This window comes from Lagenorhynchus albirostris, chromosome 18, assembly GCF_949774975.1.
Source record: "Lagenorhynchus albirostris chromosome 18, mLagAlb1.1, whole genome shotgun sequence".
NCBI classification, from domain to species: Eukaryota; Metazoa; Chordata; class Mammalia; order Artiodactyla; family Delphinidae; genus Lagenorhynchus; species Lagenorhynchus albirostris.
This window is the reverse complement of record NC_083112.1, coordinates 67093984-67112147: the sequence shown is the minus strand read 5'-3', so window position 1 is coordinate 67112147 and position 18164 is coordinate 67093984. Positions and strand designations below refer to the sequence as shown.

Genomic DNA, 18164 nt, shown 5'->3' with positions numbered 1-18164 from the left:
CGCCCCTCTGAGGCTCTTAGATTCCTCCTTCCCATGTCAGTCAGGGCTGACTTTGAAACAGTGAGTGGCCGAGAAGCAGGCAGATGAACATAATATGCAGCTAAGGCGGGTCTGCAGTGTGGAACCAGCACCCCTCAGAGTCCTCAATAATAAAGACCTTCTTTTATTTAGCACGTGGTGTGAGCCTGACATGTGCTGTGTGCTTATATTAGCTGCATATGTAAGCCTGTAGATTCATCCCCAGTTTTCAGATAAGGAAACTGAGGAGCAAAATGAGTAAGGAACTTGCCCAGATCACCTGGTCAGTTGGTGGGTGAGAGCGCCCGTATCTGATGAAAAGCTTCTGGTGCCTTCTACAATGCCGTGCTGGGTACTCAATGACACTATAATAAGCATAAACTTAGTCTCTTCAGGTAAGTGTAGGTGGGGGAAGAGGAAGATAATTCGTATTTATTGTGTTGGTTTTGCACATTAAATCTCATTTGATCCGTATCACCTACGACGGAGAAGGTATGACCCCCGTGTTACAGAAGGGAAGGAACGTTCCAGTAATTGAGCCATCCCAATTCTGGTGGAGCCAGAAATTGAACCCGGGCCACCTACTCCAATCCACTGCTCTTTTCATAGCACCGTGGAAACTATTCCTCAAAATGAGTTCCTTACAAATGCTCTGTTTGCCATGTAGCTTGATATGCTAAATATTTCATAACATCCAAAGTTAAGAGAAAATTACATTGATTCCACAAGGCTTTAAAGGCTTCTGCATGGATGGGTAAATGTGATTGTTGTGTACTGAGTCCCGGCAGAATTTTCTCACCAGCAGAGCTGAAGTAAATCCCAGCTTTAATTTCCACCCAGCATTTACCACATAATTCTTCTGACAACATTTTATAACTGGTATTCTGGTCAGCTTTGTAATTAGGATTCCCAACAGAAAGACCCAAATACCCAAAAGATGAGGGATGTTCCCTTTTCTTCACTGAGTTACACAGATTTAAAGCTTCCAGGGAGGCTACCTGTCAGATAAAACTAGAAGCCCCTGACCCACGGGATACGTGTCTGCACATTAAGGCACATCAAAGAGGCTAAAATTCCCTTCTGAACCTGGATGAGGTTCAAGATAGGGGACTAGTGGAAAAAATTCCCACAGAGATTTGGCGAGGCACAGCGACTACCTCGTATTAATTCCTGGTCAATGACTGCTTCCTAGGAAGAGAATTGGAAAAAGGCAGGCTACCCTGTATTTTTAAAATGCCCACTGGCGTGGAGACAGTGTGTTTGGACAGCGAGGCCCTATTTTATTGTGAATGACCTACACGTCATGCACATGGGCAAGTCAAGGTTAATAGCATAAGGGAACTTGCATCCCTCCCAGAATCATGTTCTGGCTAAAATGTTATTTTAATTCCAAATTCAAATTACATTATGCAAATTGCATCTTTTTGGGGGGGGGCACAACACATGGCATGTGGGATCTCAGTTCCCCAACCAGAGATCGAACCTGTGCCCCCTGCAGTGAAAGCACAGCCTTAACCACTGGACCACCAGGGAAGTCCCTGTAAATTGCATCTTTACTTTTCTTACATGGGAATTTATTGCCTGCTTTCATGCACTAGCGTTTTCTCTGCTTTCTATCGCCATTTTACCCAATTCTTAAAAAATTTTTTTTTCTTTATCTTCCATTTTTATTTACCTAAATTAAAAAAAATAAAATGAGCAATCTCAAATCTGCTCAGAATATGGTGGGGAAAAAGTAAATGAACGGATCAACCAGTAAGGAGAGAAAGCAGCATATGAGGTGGAAGGATTGACTGACTGATCTCCTTCTAACACAGAATTTTTGAATTGACACCGTCATGTTCAAGGCATTTTCCCAATTGTCCCCCAGGGGGAAAGGAAGCCACTTCAGAAGGAGGATATTTTAACTTGGGAGTGTCCATATTCAAAAGGTTCAAATGTAAGTCATTTAAATGTTGTCTTTCTGGCTTTACCTCCAAAGCATACGGAGAGCACAGCTGCTTACCCTTCCTGGAATCACAAGATTGTCAACGCCAATCAAATCTTTCTTGAGTTCATGCAGCTTCTGGAAATTCTCCATCTTGATCATCGTACCGTGAAGCTGGGCCACCATTTCCGTGATCTCTGCCAAAGCAGCTAAGGAAGGAAACGGACACAAAAGCTGCAGCATTCATGGCAGACGTGGGTCATTTTTCCCCCCAATATCTTTAAGATCAGTTCTCCAGGGTAATATCCTCCTGTAGCTGAACTATAACGAAGCCATGCTTCTAGGGAAAACACTGCTAATTCTCAATAATAAAAATTGAGGGATTTACTTTGTGTATAGATTGGCTTTGCTTTAGTTTCCCCAAAGCCATCTTGAAAATATCAATGCCCCCTTCAAGCTTGGGGGTGTACAGCTGTCCTTCAGTTAGAATCACTTGTTGGCATAAAGGGGCAGCAGCAAGGGAATAAGAGTGCCTGGAATTCTGTCCCAGGGGCAGAGATTTCCCTCCCTTCCCTGTTACCGGGAAAGAACAGAGCAGAGAGAGCACAGAAAAGCCATAGAAAAATCTAGGGCAAAGGAGGGATCTTTCTGGCAAAGGGTCTAACTAGTAGTGCAACACTTTTGGGTAATGAACATTCCAACACACCCCGGTTCTTCCTTCTGCAGACATTTATAGTGTTTATAAAATGGTTGTAAAGAACAGCTGCAAACTAAATTTCCCAATGTGGGCACGTCTCCCCTATACCGACGGGCATCCAATATGGAAAAGGAGCTGGTGCCCTGTTAGCATGGGTTTGGGTGGCGGGCACATCCATGGTAGCTGAGCATTTTGGTCTGTTTGTCAAGGGAAAGCAAGAAACATTTGTCCACTGAACTTCGATCTTCAGGACAGTAAACACCGCCTCCCCCCCACCCCCAGCACCTCAACTGTGGCAGGAAGCATTCCTTGTTTTTGGCTGTCTCCCTGGGGATGCAAACGAAATGCTTCCTGGCTTCTTATCACAGAATGCTTCTTGTCTCAGCCATAGTGACAAACCCAGAGCTTGCTCTGTCTTTAGACATGACCAGCCGATTTAGTGCAACAAACAATTCCCGGGCACTGAATGTTTAGTGCGGTGGGCGCGCAGAAGCTCTAAGAGGAAAACGGATGGCAGCCTGGCCCCAGACGCATTCCAGAACAGCTCCTGGTTCTCTGCATCCCTCACGTTCAGGAAATCTACGTTCAGATATTCCTCGATTTGCCCAGTCTTTCTACAATGATGCCACCTTACGTTTTCAGCTAGGGAACAGACATTTTTGCCATTTAATTGTGAAGAACAGACTTTTCTCAATGGAGACTGTTTAGCCTAATAGTAAAATGCAAAACTAGGCAAGTTGGCCTGAGAATAGCACGTGCAAAACTAGAGACATCCCTCGCCCTCGCCCTCACGGGTAAGAGATCTACGCAGGTCTGAGTCCTGGGAGCTGGGAAGGGCCCTAGGTCATCTCACCCAGGCACAGCCAAGGGGGACTGCCAATACGGCAGGACAAGGCAGATGGGGGGTGGGGAGGGTCACCCAGCCTTGAGGGTGAGGCACAGATTAAGCCTTAAAAGAGGACTGTGCCAGGGAAAGGACCAGGAGGTGGTGGCAAGGAGTCCCAGCAGAAGGAACAGAATATACTAAGGCACAAGGCAGGGGGCAGCATGGTCTGTTTCAAAGACTGCTGCCAACTAAAGCAAGCCAAAACCGCGCCTTGAGTCATTTCTGTTGCCCTTCCGTGAGCTGCCAAGGTCTTAACTACTCTGACACATCTTTTCTTTGGTTGTCTTTCTAAAAACTAAGATTAAGTTTATAATACTTTAGGCAAGAGACACCGGTCTTGACATACTACTGGGTGTGCGAATTCATGTTATCTGTCAAGAGCCACCTGCGGAGGGTGCATTCTGTGCATGGACTGGCTGCAGAGTGCAGGGGACCCAGCAACAGGTCTCAGGGCCTGGCCCCCAAGGGGCTGCAGGTCCAAGCCAGGGAGCGTGGACAGTAACAGACCACATGCAACGCGAGGCAGAGGACACAGGTTCAGAACGACGATGCGTGGCCCAGTGGGAAAAGCATGGTCTGGAATGCCAGCTCTGCTCTTTTGCCAGCTGAGTGACACTCACAAGTCCTTCACCCCCTCTGAGCCTCAGTATTCTTATCTATAAAATGGGATAACAACAGTTCTCTCATGGGGTTGTTAAAGGATTAAAGGTGTTAGCGTAAGCAAGATACCTGGCAGAGTACCTGGCCCAGGTGCTGAGCGAGGAACAGTGAGTAATAGCATCATGAGCCAGCAGGGAGGGTAGGATGGTCGAGAACATGGGTTCTGGGTTTAGGCTACATGTCCTTTACTTTCCAGCTGTGTGACTCTGGGCAGGTTCCTTAACTTCTCTGGTCTCAGTAGCCCCCATATGTAAAATGAGCTCACCACTGTCTCATAGGCTTCTCGTTAAGACTGAGAGTTAACACAGGTAAAATGCTTATTGGGGTGACCTTAAAAACGCCCCACAGCAATGAGGAACAGTATTTATTACCAGCCGTTTTCTGTGGCCCATCCAAGGGGAGGTGATGAGTTTCCACCATGGAGGTAGAGGAAAGCTTCCCGTAAGGGGCTGACTCTAAGTGGAGCTTCTCCAGGGTTCTGTGCACTAAACCAGGCAGGATGGAAGGAGAAAATGCATGCAAGAGGGGATGGAAAAGAGAAGCCATGGTGATCACTACCGCCTTCTTTACGTGAAAGACCAAAAGGGGACAGAAAATATTTGACCAGGTCCTAAAAAGCGCATCTGCCCCTCTTGGGACACAGTACCCCCGAGACACCCCGCCCCCCAAGCACTCACCTCGGCAGTCCCTGAAGTCGGTGTGGCTGGGCGGGTGGTGCTTGCACAGCCGCTCCAGGACCTGCTTGTAGTGCATAAGCCGGTGCAGCGGGCGCAGGAGGAAGGTGTTGAGCGACAGGTAGCACACCTTCTGCAGCTCGAAGTCTCGGCACAAGCTCTCCAGCCGCCGGGAGCCCCGGATGCCGGTCTCCAGCGCCTCCAGAGCCTCGCTGTGCTTCCACAGATGCGCCGCCAGTTGCTGGTGGGCGAGACACGGGAGCGGGTGGGGCAGGGAGCCGGGGAGACAAAAGGGGGAAGGGGGGAGGGGGAGGGGGAAGAGGAGGGGAGGGGCGGAGTCCTGCTCAGCCACATGGTCCACCCATTTTAACACTCAAAAGAGATCACCTTCGCTTTCATTACTTCATTCCATTTACTTAATCTCATGTTTTTAATATTTCACTAGTTAACTTCTCAGGATGGAATAAAACGCTCTATTAAAGCATTGCGCAGTTTAAAATACGCAGGGATTATAAAATATTTGAGATGTATACATAACATTAGAGGTACACATGTCCTTTTAAAAGAAGACTGGCAAAATGGAGGGGAAATAAAACAATGGGAGCTCCTCCAGGGGGCTTGGGGTTTTCTCCTAAACATCAAAAAACGACAAATAGGCCACGGCCACTGAATAAACGTCATATAGTTAAAACTACGTATTTCTGTTTAACTCCCCCCCCAATTTGCTCATGTAATAATTGAGCATATCCTGCTCTGCTGGATTCCGGGGAGCGGATAGGAATGAGACGCAGTCCTTCTCTACTGGGGTCTGACCGAGATCCTTTGCATGAGCAAACTTTTGTCAGCCTCCTGAAGCTTCTCCCAGGCCAGCCTGTGCCCTTCCTTGTACAAGCCCGTTTCGGTGAGAACCCGGCTAAGTCAGTTCAACCAGGACCCTCCACCCTAGATACCTGGTCACCCTTGACATTGGGGTCTGCATCCCCCGCCGTCCCCAGGTGATGTCTGAGCACCCCACTTGTCTTCAGCAAAGAATCCTGTTAAGTCGGTCCAGCCAGAGTCCCCCCCTCACGACCGTGATGTTTCGTCACAGAAATTTCCCATCCTCTGAGCCCCGCCCTGCTCCTTGGCTGTAGATCCCCACTTGCCCCCGGTGCACTTGGAGCTGAGGCCAATCCCTCTCTCCCACTGTAAAATCCCACTGCAGTGTCCCCATACCTACGGCAACGGCCCTGAATAAAGTCTGCTCTACCGTCATTAGCAAGTGCTGTTGAATATCACTCTCCTTGAACAGGTGGTGGTGGAGACAGACGCGGGGCAAGAAGCTTGACAGAGCGTTCAGGGGGAATTAACTCCCCATGCAGCTGTCGTCCTCACGTCTTACCCCATCAGTATTTCCCAGAGGTGGGCTCACTACCCGTGTGCTGCTAACTCCCACATCTGGATTCCCCATCCCGGCACCTCCATTCCCATGCTCCGCAAAGAGCGGGAAACTCAGTGAGTCCAGACACCAACCCAATACCCCCTGCGGCAACTGAGGCTGCCCCGTGATCCTCTAACCCCAGGATGGGTGCCGTCACCAACCGCCTACCCAGGACAGAAAACCCGGATAAGATTCCAGATCCCCTCATTTTCTGAAGCCTTCACCAAGTCCCGCCAACTCTACCTCCTAAAAACAGCAAGCCTGTTCCTGGCTTCACCCCATGGTCACTGCCCTTGTGTTGGCCACTGCAACGATGTCTCCATCGGGGTCTCTGTCTCCACTCCTGACACCTGACTTTCGAGTGCCACCAAAAGGAACTTACACCAATGCAAATGGGCACATCGTCTCTTGCTTGGAATGCGACAAGAACGTCCACCCTCTCGGGACAAACTCCAGAGTTGTCGTTAGGGCACACAGGGCCCTTAGCATGTAACCCCTTCTGCCTCTCCATCATGGCCTCTTGCTACTCGCTCTGGACACCCATTGAACAACCTGCCCTTGAATGTGCCGGGCCCTGGCACCCAGAACCTTGGCACAGGGCGCTCTGCTCCTAAGACGCGCCCCCCTCAGCCCCCCCGACCTCCGTCCTTCAGGGTCAGCTCTGGGGCCTTCCCTGCTCTCCCTTTCCTCCTGGGCTTATTGTCCATCTTAGCCTTTATCACGTGGTCTCCCTGCTGACTTTATTTTGTGACTTTAAAAAAACATATATAGATTCATAGGAAGTTGCAAAGACAAGTACAGGGGGCGGGGTCCTACGTACCCTTCAGCCGGCTTCCCCTAACGCTCACATCTTGCCTAACTACAGCACAATATCCCAACCAGGACGTTGACACTGGGACAAACCAGAGTTTATTTGAATTCTGCCAGTTATACCCGCCCTCACTTGTGTGTGTGCATGTGCACATGTAAGTATGTGGCATGGGTGTGCGTGCGTGTAGCTCTATGCAGTGTTTTCACACGTGCAGTCCCTTATTTGAGAGAGTGCGTCTGTCCTGTCACTACATCCTTGGGGCCTGATATACACCACAGGTGCTCCACAGATGTCTGCTGCCTGCATGCATTAATGAGCAAACGAACCAATGCATGCACCCCGCTCAGAAAGGGGTCTTGCAAGGCCCCGAGTGCCTGGAGAGGTGGATTCAAGGTCATTGGAGCACAGAGTAGAATGTGAAGGACGGGAGGTGGAAGGTGAAAGATCATCTAGGGAAGGCTTCCTCGGTCAGGTTTAGAGCTTGGACTGTATTCTCTAAACCACAGAGAGACCAGGCGGGTTCGAAGCCTAGTCGGTCTACGATATCAATGGTGGTTGGGGAGGACGGGTGGACGAGAGGCAGCTGGTGAGTCAGCTGGGAAGGAGAACTGAGAGGCGATGGGAGGGAAGCGGGAGGGTGAAGGAGGAGAGGGGGCAGGCGGTAGAAGCTCAGGAAGACAGGGCCCGGGAGGGAGGGTCACAGCCTGACCGGCAGGGGAGGGGTCCAGGTAAAAGGAGAGGGCCTCCTTGGCCTGCGTGGACTGTGAAATGCCTTTGGGCTTCTGGGCAGATGTTTCCAGTTGAAAGTTCACAGCCGGGGCTAGAGATCATCATCTGGATAGCCTCTGGCTTTTAGGCAGGGATTAGAGCCCCTGGCTGGCTCCCTCGGTCCCGTGCGGAGGGTCTGGGGACAGCTGCAGGGTGATGTCAGCATCCCTGTTGAGCCCCTGAACATGTGCAGGTAAACGCACAGGTGGGGGGATGAGCGGGAAAGACACTGCAAGTTGGAGCTCACCCGAAGCATTCTGGACAAAAGTGCCAACCTGGGCTTCTTACATGTCCAGAACCTTCTGCTGTTCCCCTCCACCCTTCATAAAAATTCTTTAAAACCGACAATAACAACCACAATAAAAAAACAACCCAATTTCTCCAAAAGGCTGCTAGCGGCTCTCCAAGCCTCTCCACCTATTTCTATTCTGCCTGCAGAGTTCATGCCATAAATGCTGGTGGCATCGGCACAATGATTAAAACGCTAGCACAGCCGAGGGTTAGCCGACTACGTGCAAAAATGCCAACTCACTAGACTGACGGGGAAAGAATTGCTCCGGGCGGAAATCAGGTCTATTTTTAGGAGGGCTTAGGTGCTAGGTGACCAGAGAGGAGGACGGATGTCTACCGTAGGGCACCCTTCCGCCAGAGGGACATGAGGGGAGGTGGCAAACAGGAGAACTCTGGGGCTGTCCCAAGGGGGCGGGGACCGAGCTGGCAGGTGTCTGCCACGGCCCCGAGGTCCATGGAGGAGCCCAAGCCTCAGCTGAGAGCCCCCATCCCAGGCAGGCAGAAGGCAGCACCATGAGAAAAGGTAAAAACCAAACTGGGCCAAGAAAAAAAGTGCAGAACGTGGGGAGAGAGGCTTCCTATGAGGAGAGTCAGGAAGTACAACAGTAACAGAAACGTGTTATAGAAGAGAGAAAAAAGGCTATTTTTATCAAGTGAGAAAAGCCAGTCTGAAAAGGCTACACTGGGTGAGTCCAACTATATAACATTCTGGAAAAGACTATGGAGACGGTAAAAGATGAGTGGTCTGCAGGGGCTGGGGGAGGGAAGGGATGACGGGTGGAGCACGGAGGGTTTTTAGGGCAGTGACACTGTCCTGTGTGATGCTGTCACGGTGGGTTGGTGACGTTACGCCCTTAGCGACACCCATGGAATGTAAGACACGAAGAGTGAACCCGAGTGTAAACTATGGATCTAGTTAATAATAATATATCAATACTGGCTCATCGGTTGTAACAACTACCCCACACCAGGGCAAGATGTTAATACTAGGGGATGGAGACTCTGTGTGTGTGTGTGTGTGTGTGTGTGTGTGTGTGTGTGTGTGTGTGTGTGTGTGTGTGTGTGTGTGTGTGTGTGTGTGTGTGTGTGTGTGTGTGTGTGTGTGTGTGTGTGTGTGTGTGTGTGTGTGTGTGTGTGTGGCGAGAATATGGAACCTCCGTGTGAGTTTTCTGCTCAATTTTTCTGTAAACCTAAAATTGCTCTAAAAAATAAAATAATAAAAAACACCATGGAAAGTGAAAAGATGTCTGTTACTGTTCCATCTGAGTTTTGTATATCCACCTTACTTAGGGCATTAAAAATACTAGTGTCATGGAACACCTCAGATGACTCTTTGCTTTTTTTCGTATAGCATTCTGCAGTCCTGCTGGCTTCCGTGGCCTCTCTCTGATACAGCCCAAAGCGGGGAGTGTTGCTTTTTGAACACCAGGAAAAAGCGAGCAATAGGCTCCAGGTCTGTTAAATAATATCTTGAACTTGTTAAGAGCAACAGGAAATCCCTCGAGTAGTTTCAGATCCTCTCTTTTCTGCATCCCCTTGCCCCGTCCCTCTGCCTCCACTGTCCTATCTCAGGAGACACGATTCTAAGAGGAACAAATCGAACACGAACAACTTAGATTCTTAGGAGTTAATTCAAACCTCAACAATAACTTTTATTCTGTGAGTGCCTTAGACGTTATAGGTGCTCAGCTAGTATGCATGGCCTGTGGGTGGACACACAGACGGATGGCTGGATGGGTTGCACGGTGGCAGTACAAGCGATCCGCCCTCTTCGGGGGGTTACAAGCTTTGCTCTTAGTCATTAGTTAAGGTTATCAGGAAGGCTCTGTGGGTGGCTGAGATATAGAAAGATTGCTTTAAAATGCAAATATAGATGTGTTTGTATTCAAAAGATAAATTATGTGAATTAAAACATTCCATATTAAAGGAATGATTCATGGATTAAAATGAAAAGGCAAAAATGAAAATTTCAGACGTAAGAGGTGGGGCAGATTTCAAACACGAGGCAGAATATTGGTTCACCGTGTACTGACTTCTCTGGGGAGACTTCCGCTCTTTTGGATCATTGTAGATACTGCTGGATGGTTAAAAATATATTCACCTTATAAACCAACTGAAAGCCACAGAATTGACTGGAATTCCGACACAGCTCCGAATCCAATATCTTTGTCACACCCGCAAGAAGTCAAAACAACTGACTAAAAGTGAAATGCTCAGTCAACCAATGTTTTGTCTACATAATTTTTAAAAACAAGTTTCGAATGACTTAGTCACAGAAAATACCTGGTGTTTTGGTTACGACACAGAGCTCTGGAAGAGGAAAAGAACTGAAAGTGCTTCCCCCAAAGTGGCTGGATCTTTCTTTATGCTTCCAAATAAAACTATCTAGAGGAGACGGAACAGTTTCCCCCGGGGCTGTGCTCCATGCAGACTCGAATCAGGCCACGTGTTCACGGGCCAGGATCACAAACAAGGCCTCTGGCAGCCTCAGCGTTACTCTCCCTGGGGAACTCTCTCTCCCAAATCCCCGAGCAGCTCACCTTCATGCCCTGAATGTTCTTCAGCAACACATCTCCAATTCTTTGGTAATCTCCTCTGATGTGAGCATTCGAGCGGCCTTCCCTGCGAGCAAAGCATTGGAAACCACAGTGTTAGCAGTGAAAACATGACCGGAAAGTGTGCCGGCCCCAGATGACAAAGTATCAACATGTATGTCTTCCTTTCCAATCACCTATTTGTACCTCTCCCTTCTGTGTGTGTCACAGAACGTGAGTGCCAGGAGACTCTGAAATTACCCCAGTCATTCTGCAGACAAAGAATTCCACCTGTGCTTTGAAAGAGATACGGAAGAGCCATTTTCTGTTCATTTTAATTTGGTCTCATTTTACATTCCTTTTCCCATCCCCACTTGGGTGATTTTCTCAGCATTAGAAGAGCGTGGAGATGACTTGCAGTAACAAGCTCGTGACACTGATTCTTCCTTACGGATTGTGACTAACAGACACTTGTAAGAAGACTTAGCCTCAACATCGAGGTTTCGGCTCTCAAGAGCCCTTAGTCTGATACAGACAAAGGGCTGTGTGGAAATCCCTTGGGAAGAGAAAAATGTAATTGAGGAAGTGCAGGAGACCCATGCACGGAGGTAGGTATGGGGAGAATGACCCAGAAGAGGGCAAGATGGGAGTCCCAGGTTCAGAGACAGGTCAGGGGTCCCCTAGATACCCTGGATGACAAAGGTGTGGGCACTTTTTTTTTTGTTTTTTTTTACCTTTACTGGAGTATAACTGCTTTACAGTGTTGTGTTAGTTTCTATTTGTTACTGTACAACAAGGTGAATCAGCCATATGTATACATGTATCCCCATAACCCCTCCCTCTTGGGTCTCCCTCCCTCCCTCCCTATCCCACCCCTCCAGGCGGTCACAAAGCGCTGAGCTGATCTCCCTGTGCTATGCGGCTGCTTCCCACTAGCCATCCATTTTACATTTGGTAGTGTATATATGTCCGTGCCACTCTCTCACTTCATCCCAACTTCCCCTTCACCCCCTTGTGTCCCCGAGTCCATTCTCTACATCTGTGTCTTTATTCCTGCCACTAGGTTCATCAGTACCGTTTTTTTAGATTCCGAAAATGTGCGTTAGGATACGTTATTTTTCTCTTTCTGACTTACTTCACTCTGTATGACAGACTCTAGGTCCATCCCCCTCACTACAAGTAACTCAATTTTGTTCCTTTTTATGGCTGAGTAATATTCCGTTGTATATATGTGCCACGCTTTCTTTATCCATTCATCTGTTGATGGGCATTTATGTTGCTTCCATGTCCTGGCTATTGTAAATAGTGCTGCAATGAACATTGTGGTACATGTATCGTTTAGAATTATGGTTTTCTCAGGGTATGTGGATAGTGGCATTTTTAACAGAGCATTTGGGTATATATTTGTATCTCTCTGGCTCCAGGCTGTATCTGATGTTGATAATCCAGGGTCTTGAACGGCAGTGAGAAAAATAATAATAATAATGGTAGCTGGTGATTACTGAGTACTGGTTACAGTGCTGAGTGCATTACATCACTGAATCCTCGTGGCAGCACTGTGACCAGGTACCACCATCACCCCCATTAAACAGCTAAATACTGAGGCACAAAGAAAGGAAGCAACGTGTCTAATGTCAGTGGTCACGAGGTGGGAGCTTGTACCTGAGCCCAGGAGCCCAGCCCATACAACCTCTAACCGTAATAGCCGTGCACATCTGCCAGTTTACCCGCTGAATTTCCCAGAGAAAATTAAAACATGATTTTCGGGCTTCCCTAGTGGCGCAGTGGTTGAGAGTCCGCCTGCCGATGCAGGGGACACGGGTTCGTGCCCCGGTCCGGGAAGATCCCACATGCCGCGGAGTGGCTGGACCCGTGAGCTATGGCCGCTGAGCCTGCGCGTCCGGAGCCTGTGCTCCGCAATGGGAGAGGCCGCAACAGTGAGAGGCCCGCGTACCGCAAACAAACAAAAAAAACAACATGATTTTCAACGACAAACCTGGCTAATATCTTCAAACCAACTGTTCAGGAGAGCCAGAGCCAACTCAAAGGCAAAGGAAGAATCAGACTGAAAAAAGGTAAAAATCTGGGCACGGAAGTGAAAGGTACTCGGAGCGGAATAAAACACCTGCAGCCCGAGTGCGGAGGGTGATGATCTACACCCAGAGACGCCACCGCCCTACGCCTCCAGCACCGGGAGCAGCGACCCCCTCTCGGCATCTGGAGCTTCCCGGAACTGCCAGCTCAACCTCTGATGCAGCAGGGCTCTCAGGATGGGGAGAGGAAGGCAGGGAGGAAGGCACTTAAAGCAGCAGCCCGGGGGTAGAATAGTCAGGGCCCATCGGAACAGGGGGGCTGGCTCCTCCTCTAGCTCCCAGCTCCACCCCCAACCAGACAGTGACAACACCATATATTCCACTGGTTCTAACTGAGCGTACGCTGTGAATTACATCACAGGGCAGACGGGCACCCAGACCCATTAGGGAATTAAAGTTTCTCTAAAATAAAAGGAACAGACTTCCCTGGTGGTGCAGTGGTTAAGAATCCGCCTGCCGATGCAGGGGACACGGGTTCGAGCCCTGGTCCAGGAAGATCCCACATGCCGCGGAGCAACTAAGTCCGTGCGCCACACTACTGAGCCTGCGCTCTAGACCCCGCGAGCCACAACTATTGAGCCCACGTGCCACAACTACTGAAGCCCATGTGCCTACAGCCCGTGCTCTGCAACAAGAGAAGCCACGGCAATGAGAAGCCCGCACACGGCAACGAAGAGTACCCCCGCTCGCCGCAACTAGAGAAAGCCCGCGTGCAGCAACGAAGACCCAACACAGCCATAAATAAAAATAATTTTTTTAAAAAAATAATAAAATAAAAGGAATTGAGGGTACCCATGATGCTCCCAGCCCCTGCCAGGGTCTTCTACGTCTCCCCTAGGGCTGGCTTTCTTTACCTATTGCATTCTCTTCCACCGCAATGCAGAATCCCTTAATCCTTCTGCTTCCTCTTAGCTGCCAAAACAAACAAGTTGGCTGATGGCTTTAATTACTATTCCTGTCTCCTCTAATTAAAATATGGATTCTCCCCTCACCACTCCCTGAATTGGTTCTGTGCAAGTTTAGCCTTAACCTAATCCACCGGAAGCAAGCACGTATTGTCACTTCTGCTCCTGGTCACTCTCTCTTGCGTAGCTGCGCCCAAAGTCCTGGCACTCTGTTCTCCGGCTTCTGGAAGCCTCTGTCTCCAGCCCCTGGTTTCTATCTTGGTCAGATCTTCAGTCCTCTTTGCCAAGCTCTGCTGCTCTTCAGGCCACTCCTAAGATGTCTCTGTGTTGGGAATCCAGCCCTGGTTATCTTCTCTCTTTCCTTTCTACTTCTCCCTAAGCAAGCCCTTCTATTCCCCATGGTTTCAATTCACGATGCCAAATCTATGCCTCGATAACCTGGGTAATTATTTCATACCTTCGAGAGGGAACTGCATGAGTGACCCACAGGCATCTCAAACTCAAGGGATTCTGCACAGTTAGTTGCTGCCAAAACCCCATCTTTTCCTCCACTTCCTTCCTTAATGGAGTGGCTGCCCTGCGTCAGCCTCAAGCTACGAGCTTCGGTTATCCACACTGGTCCGGCTCCCTGATCCTCAGCCATCGGGGTCACATTCTCCCCCAGAATGGGCTCAGCGGAGAATGCTCAGGCGTCTGACAGGGACCAGCCTTCCCCCCGAGACAGCCCTCAGCTCGCGATCAAGTATTATTCCAGCCCGTCAGCCACAGGGTTGTAGCATCTCTGGATTTTTGGCACATGGCTGTTAATCGAGTCACGATGGAGATGTTTATCGTTTGGCCATCCTGAGGATCCTGCGTGTGTCTGGGTGCGGCTGGGAATTTACTGGTTGCTCTTCTCCTTACACACCTGGGGCAGAAAGGAGCTCCTGCCCCAAGTGGGGGCGTTCCTGCTGTTCAGAACCCCCCACCCCCACCCCGCACCTTCAACATCACAGGAAAAGTTCTCCTTCCTTCCCCGCCACATCTGAACAACAAAGGAGGACCTAACTGCTGAGCCAGAACGGCCTGATTTCAGTAAAAGGAAGGAAGACACAATGTAAACTTGATTTCCAGGTCTGTAGCTATCATCTTGGAACTTAAATCACTGACCCCAAAACTTCCAAACGGACGCGCCATTTGACAACGCACATGAGAAAGGTCTTTAGTTAATCCACAGGACATAATTTAAATGTTTTAGCGAGAATGCCCTGGATTGCGGGTGGGAGCAAGGGGAGAAACAGGCGTCTCAGCTCCCATTAGCACTGAACAATCCTTTCCCTCTCACGGAGAGCACCCCGACCCAAGGGAAACGAAGAGCAGCAAAGCAGACTGGGAGGAGGGGCGGGGAGCGGTGATGGAGGCCAAACTTTATTGACTTCGCTTCCTTTCTTCTTCGCCAGCTATTTATTAAAAGAAAACGTGCTGATGTTAAAACCCCAGACGCAAGGAGACCTTCCTTCCTGCATCGGCCGGTCAGCAGAACCTTATCTGTTTCTCTAAGTCTTCAGCGTCTTTACTTTCATTTTAAAATTTCTCCGGGATAGCATCACTGCTCCCCTGTGCGCAGGGAACACCCTTATGTCAATCCACCGAGGGGGGGCAGCTCTAGGCCATGTGGTGACAACAGGCTGGGGCCCGGGAAGTTCATGCAACCAGCATAGGCAGCTCGGCCCCCTTCCTGTCCCCTCCCCATTGCAGCACACGGCGAGTACCAGCCCCGCTTGGTTCCAGAACGTGGAATCAGCCCACGGGAAAGGGGGCGAGACCTGATGCTCTCGCTGCCCTGTACGGAATGACCGTTGTGTTTTACACTTCCTCTACGTGTTAATGCCAGCAAATCCACAAGTCCAAAGCACTGGCTTTACTGTAAAGAGCTAAAAGGTCACTTTAGGGACTCCCCGGCGGTCCAGTGGTTTAGGCCTCTGCACTTCCAAGGCAGGGGGCGCAGATTCGATCCCTGGTTGGGGAATTAAGACCCCACATGCCGTGCGGCGCATCCAAAAACACAAAAGGTCACTTTACTGTGGAGAACATGAAAAAGCAATTATATCTCTTCCGGAACAGCCTCTGGATGTTAACCTCACAAGAAAAGAGCCCTTGTTTGGAAGATGGGGACACACACTTGTTGTCTGGGTAATTACCACGCGGCAACGCAGCTGAAAATTCTTTTGACAATTTTTCTTTGGAAACCCATGTACCAAGAAGCCTTCCAGATGCTACATTCTGACCTGGGCACCACGATTAATGTGCTCCCGGGAGCAACGACACGTTATCTCAGCACAAGGCTGAACACACACACATACACACACACACACACACAGTCACATACACACTCACACACACACACACACCCTCACACGGAATCTGAGTCTTCCCAACCCTCCGTAAACATTTCATCGACCACTACGTGAGCTGGTCAGCAGCTCGGCAGCAGGCAGACCGAAGTCTGGCCCTGCCCTCCCACTCAGAACAAAGAACCATCTCATCAGATTAAAACATGAAAGCAAACCACGCAGCCTGGAGTGGGAAGGCTGACTTTCTCAACCCGGCGCTGTGTCGGGGTGCTCTCGGACCCCAGGAAAACAGATTGAACTCTGTGAATTTTTAGGCCTCATTTGCAAAGCACACATCATGCCCTGATTCTTCCTGTTCCTTGTGGCTCCTATGATTCTCAATGGGAAAAAAAAAAAGGCTGTGATTGTGTGTGCTTGTGTATCTATGTAAATAAAAGAATAATATGTAAATGAGCAAATGAGTAAAGACAAATTTTCCATTAAAATGTAGGGTAGGGAGGGCGACTGGGTTCCAAAAGCCAACAAATTAGCCAAAGGAACAGATTTTGATATGTGTGTATCTATTTATATTAGCCGTGTGTAATTAATAGTTGTGGATTTCAATATTCTTTGATGACTTTCAATATCCTTTGAAATCCCTGGAGAGGAAAATCCCATTAATGTGAAATTAATTCACATCCCCGCTTGTGGGGAAGGCATGTGTGCGAGAGGTGTCCCCACTGGGCCAGGGTACACGGTTTCTCTCCAGCAGTGACAGGTAAGGGATCCATCCTGTCCTTCAGTGCAGGTGGGACACGGCAGCCCATGCTCTCCGCCTTCAGTTACACTACTGGGTTGCTTAAAGCTATGGGGGGGGCGGGGTTTCTTCTCCTGAGGTTTAACACCAGGTCCTGCTTAATAAGAGGCACAAGTTGCAGCCCACTCATAGGCAGGCCTGACAGCACCCAGATGAGACCTGGGTTCAGTACTGTTAACGGCCACGTATTAAAACGCAGCACAACAGAAAGGCCGTTTCAAGCTCTTAAGCGGCCTGGCGAGTGCTCTCAAGTGTTTCCCAGCAGAAACCCACCTGCGATTCAGGCAACTGGAAAAGTCATTTGTTTTTCTAAAAGAAGTAGCTTGCTCTTAAAGCCCAGTGGACTGATAACCGTCAGGAATACAGCAGATAATCCAAGAAAAATAACTCCTGCCTACGCCTGAGAACAGGCAATTTTACTCATGTGTTAAAAGGAAACAGTCACCAACCACCGCTGTCCCCGGAACCCTAGGTAGACAGTGGGAAGCTGAGTCAGGGCAGAATATAGTGGGAAGATCACAGTGTCTTTCTTGCCTTTGAAACAAAGATGAAATTTTAAATTTTAAATAAATGTATATAAAAAAAAAGTGTACACACGCCCCCCCCCCCACGGTACACCCATGATCCGTATCTTGTTCTAACTTCCTTCCACTGTGTATTTCTTCCAAGCTGTTTTCCAGGTAGATCACGCTGCCTTGTCTCCAGTGAGTTTTATTGCTTATTTTGAGAGTAATGATTTTAAACCCTTTCTGCACAGTCTTCTTTTTAAAACCAATGAAAATCTTCTTCAAACAAAAGCTTTTACACAAGAGAAGTAGCCCTGATCTGCCTGAAGCAGGGAGCGGAGGGGTCAGAGAACCGCCTTGGAGTCTTGCGTTTTAAATCAATGACTCTGATTTCTAAGAAAGTGGATGGTGGGGCATTCGGTCCTAATGCGAAAGGCAGACTGCGTCCGCTGTCCGTCTTCCACTCAGAGTTCCTCCCCTTTACATCTCCAAAACTGTGCTGTCCAATACAATATCCACATATGGTTATTTAAATTTTAACTTTACTTAAAATTTAAAAATTCAATTCCTCAGGCACACGAGCCCTATTTCAAGGGCTCAAGAGCCGCATGTGGCTAATGGCTGTTGCATTGAACAACGCGGACACAGAGTATCTGCATCACCACAGTTCCATGGAGAGCACTGCTCTAGACAGAACACCAGAGAATAAGCTCACAGCTACTGCTTCTGCCTCCTGGTTCATGGGCTCCAGGGAAAGTTAGAAGTGGGGTGTGGGGCTTCCCTGGTGGCGCAGTGGTTAAGAATCCGCCTGCCAATGCAGGGGACACGGGTTCGAGCCCTGGCCC

At 49.1% G+C, this 18164-nt stretch overlaps 1 protein-coding gene across 2 annotated transcripts in view; it reads right to left on the bottom strand.

Moving 5' to 3' along the window:
- The window catches only part of FARP1 (FERM, ARH/RhoGEF and pleckstrin domain protein 1), a 290364-nt gene that overhangs the window by 12532 nt on the left and 259668 nt on the right, over positions 1-18164 (bottom strand). For both annotated transcript variants that reach the window (XM_060129027.1, XM_060129028.1), the window contains exons 17-19: positions 10693-10774; positions 4866-5103; positions 2024-2154 (exon numbers count right to left, since the gene is read on the bottom strand). In XM_060129027.1, coding sequence (XP_059985010.1) covers positions 2024-2154; positions 4866-5103; positions 10693-10774 — 451 coding nt within the window. The remainder of the gene's footprint in view (positions 1-2023; positions 2155-4865; positions 5104-10692; positions 10775-18164) is intronic.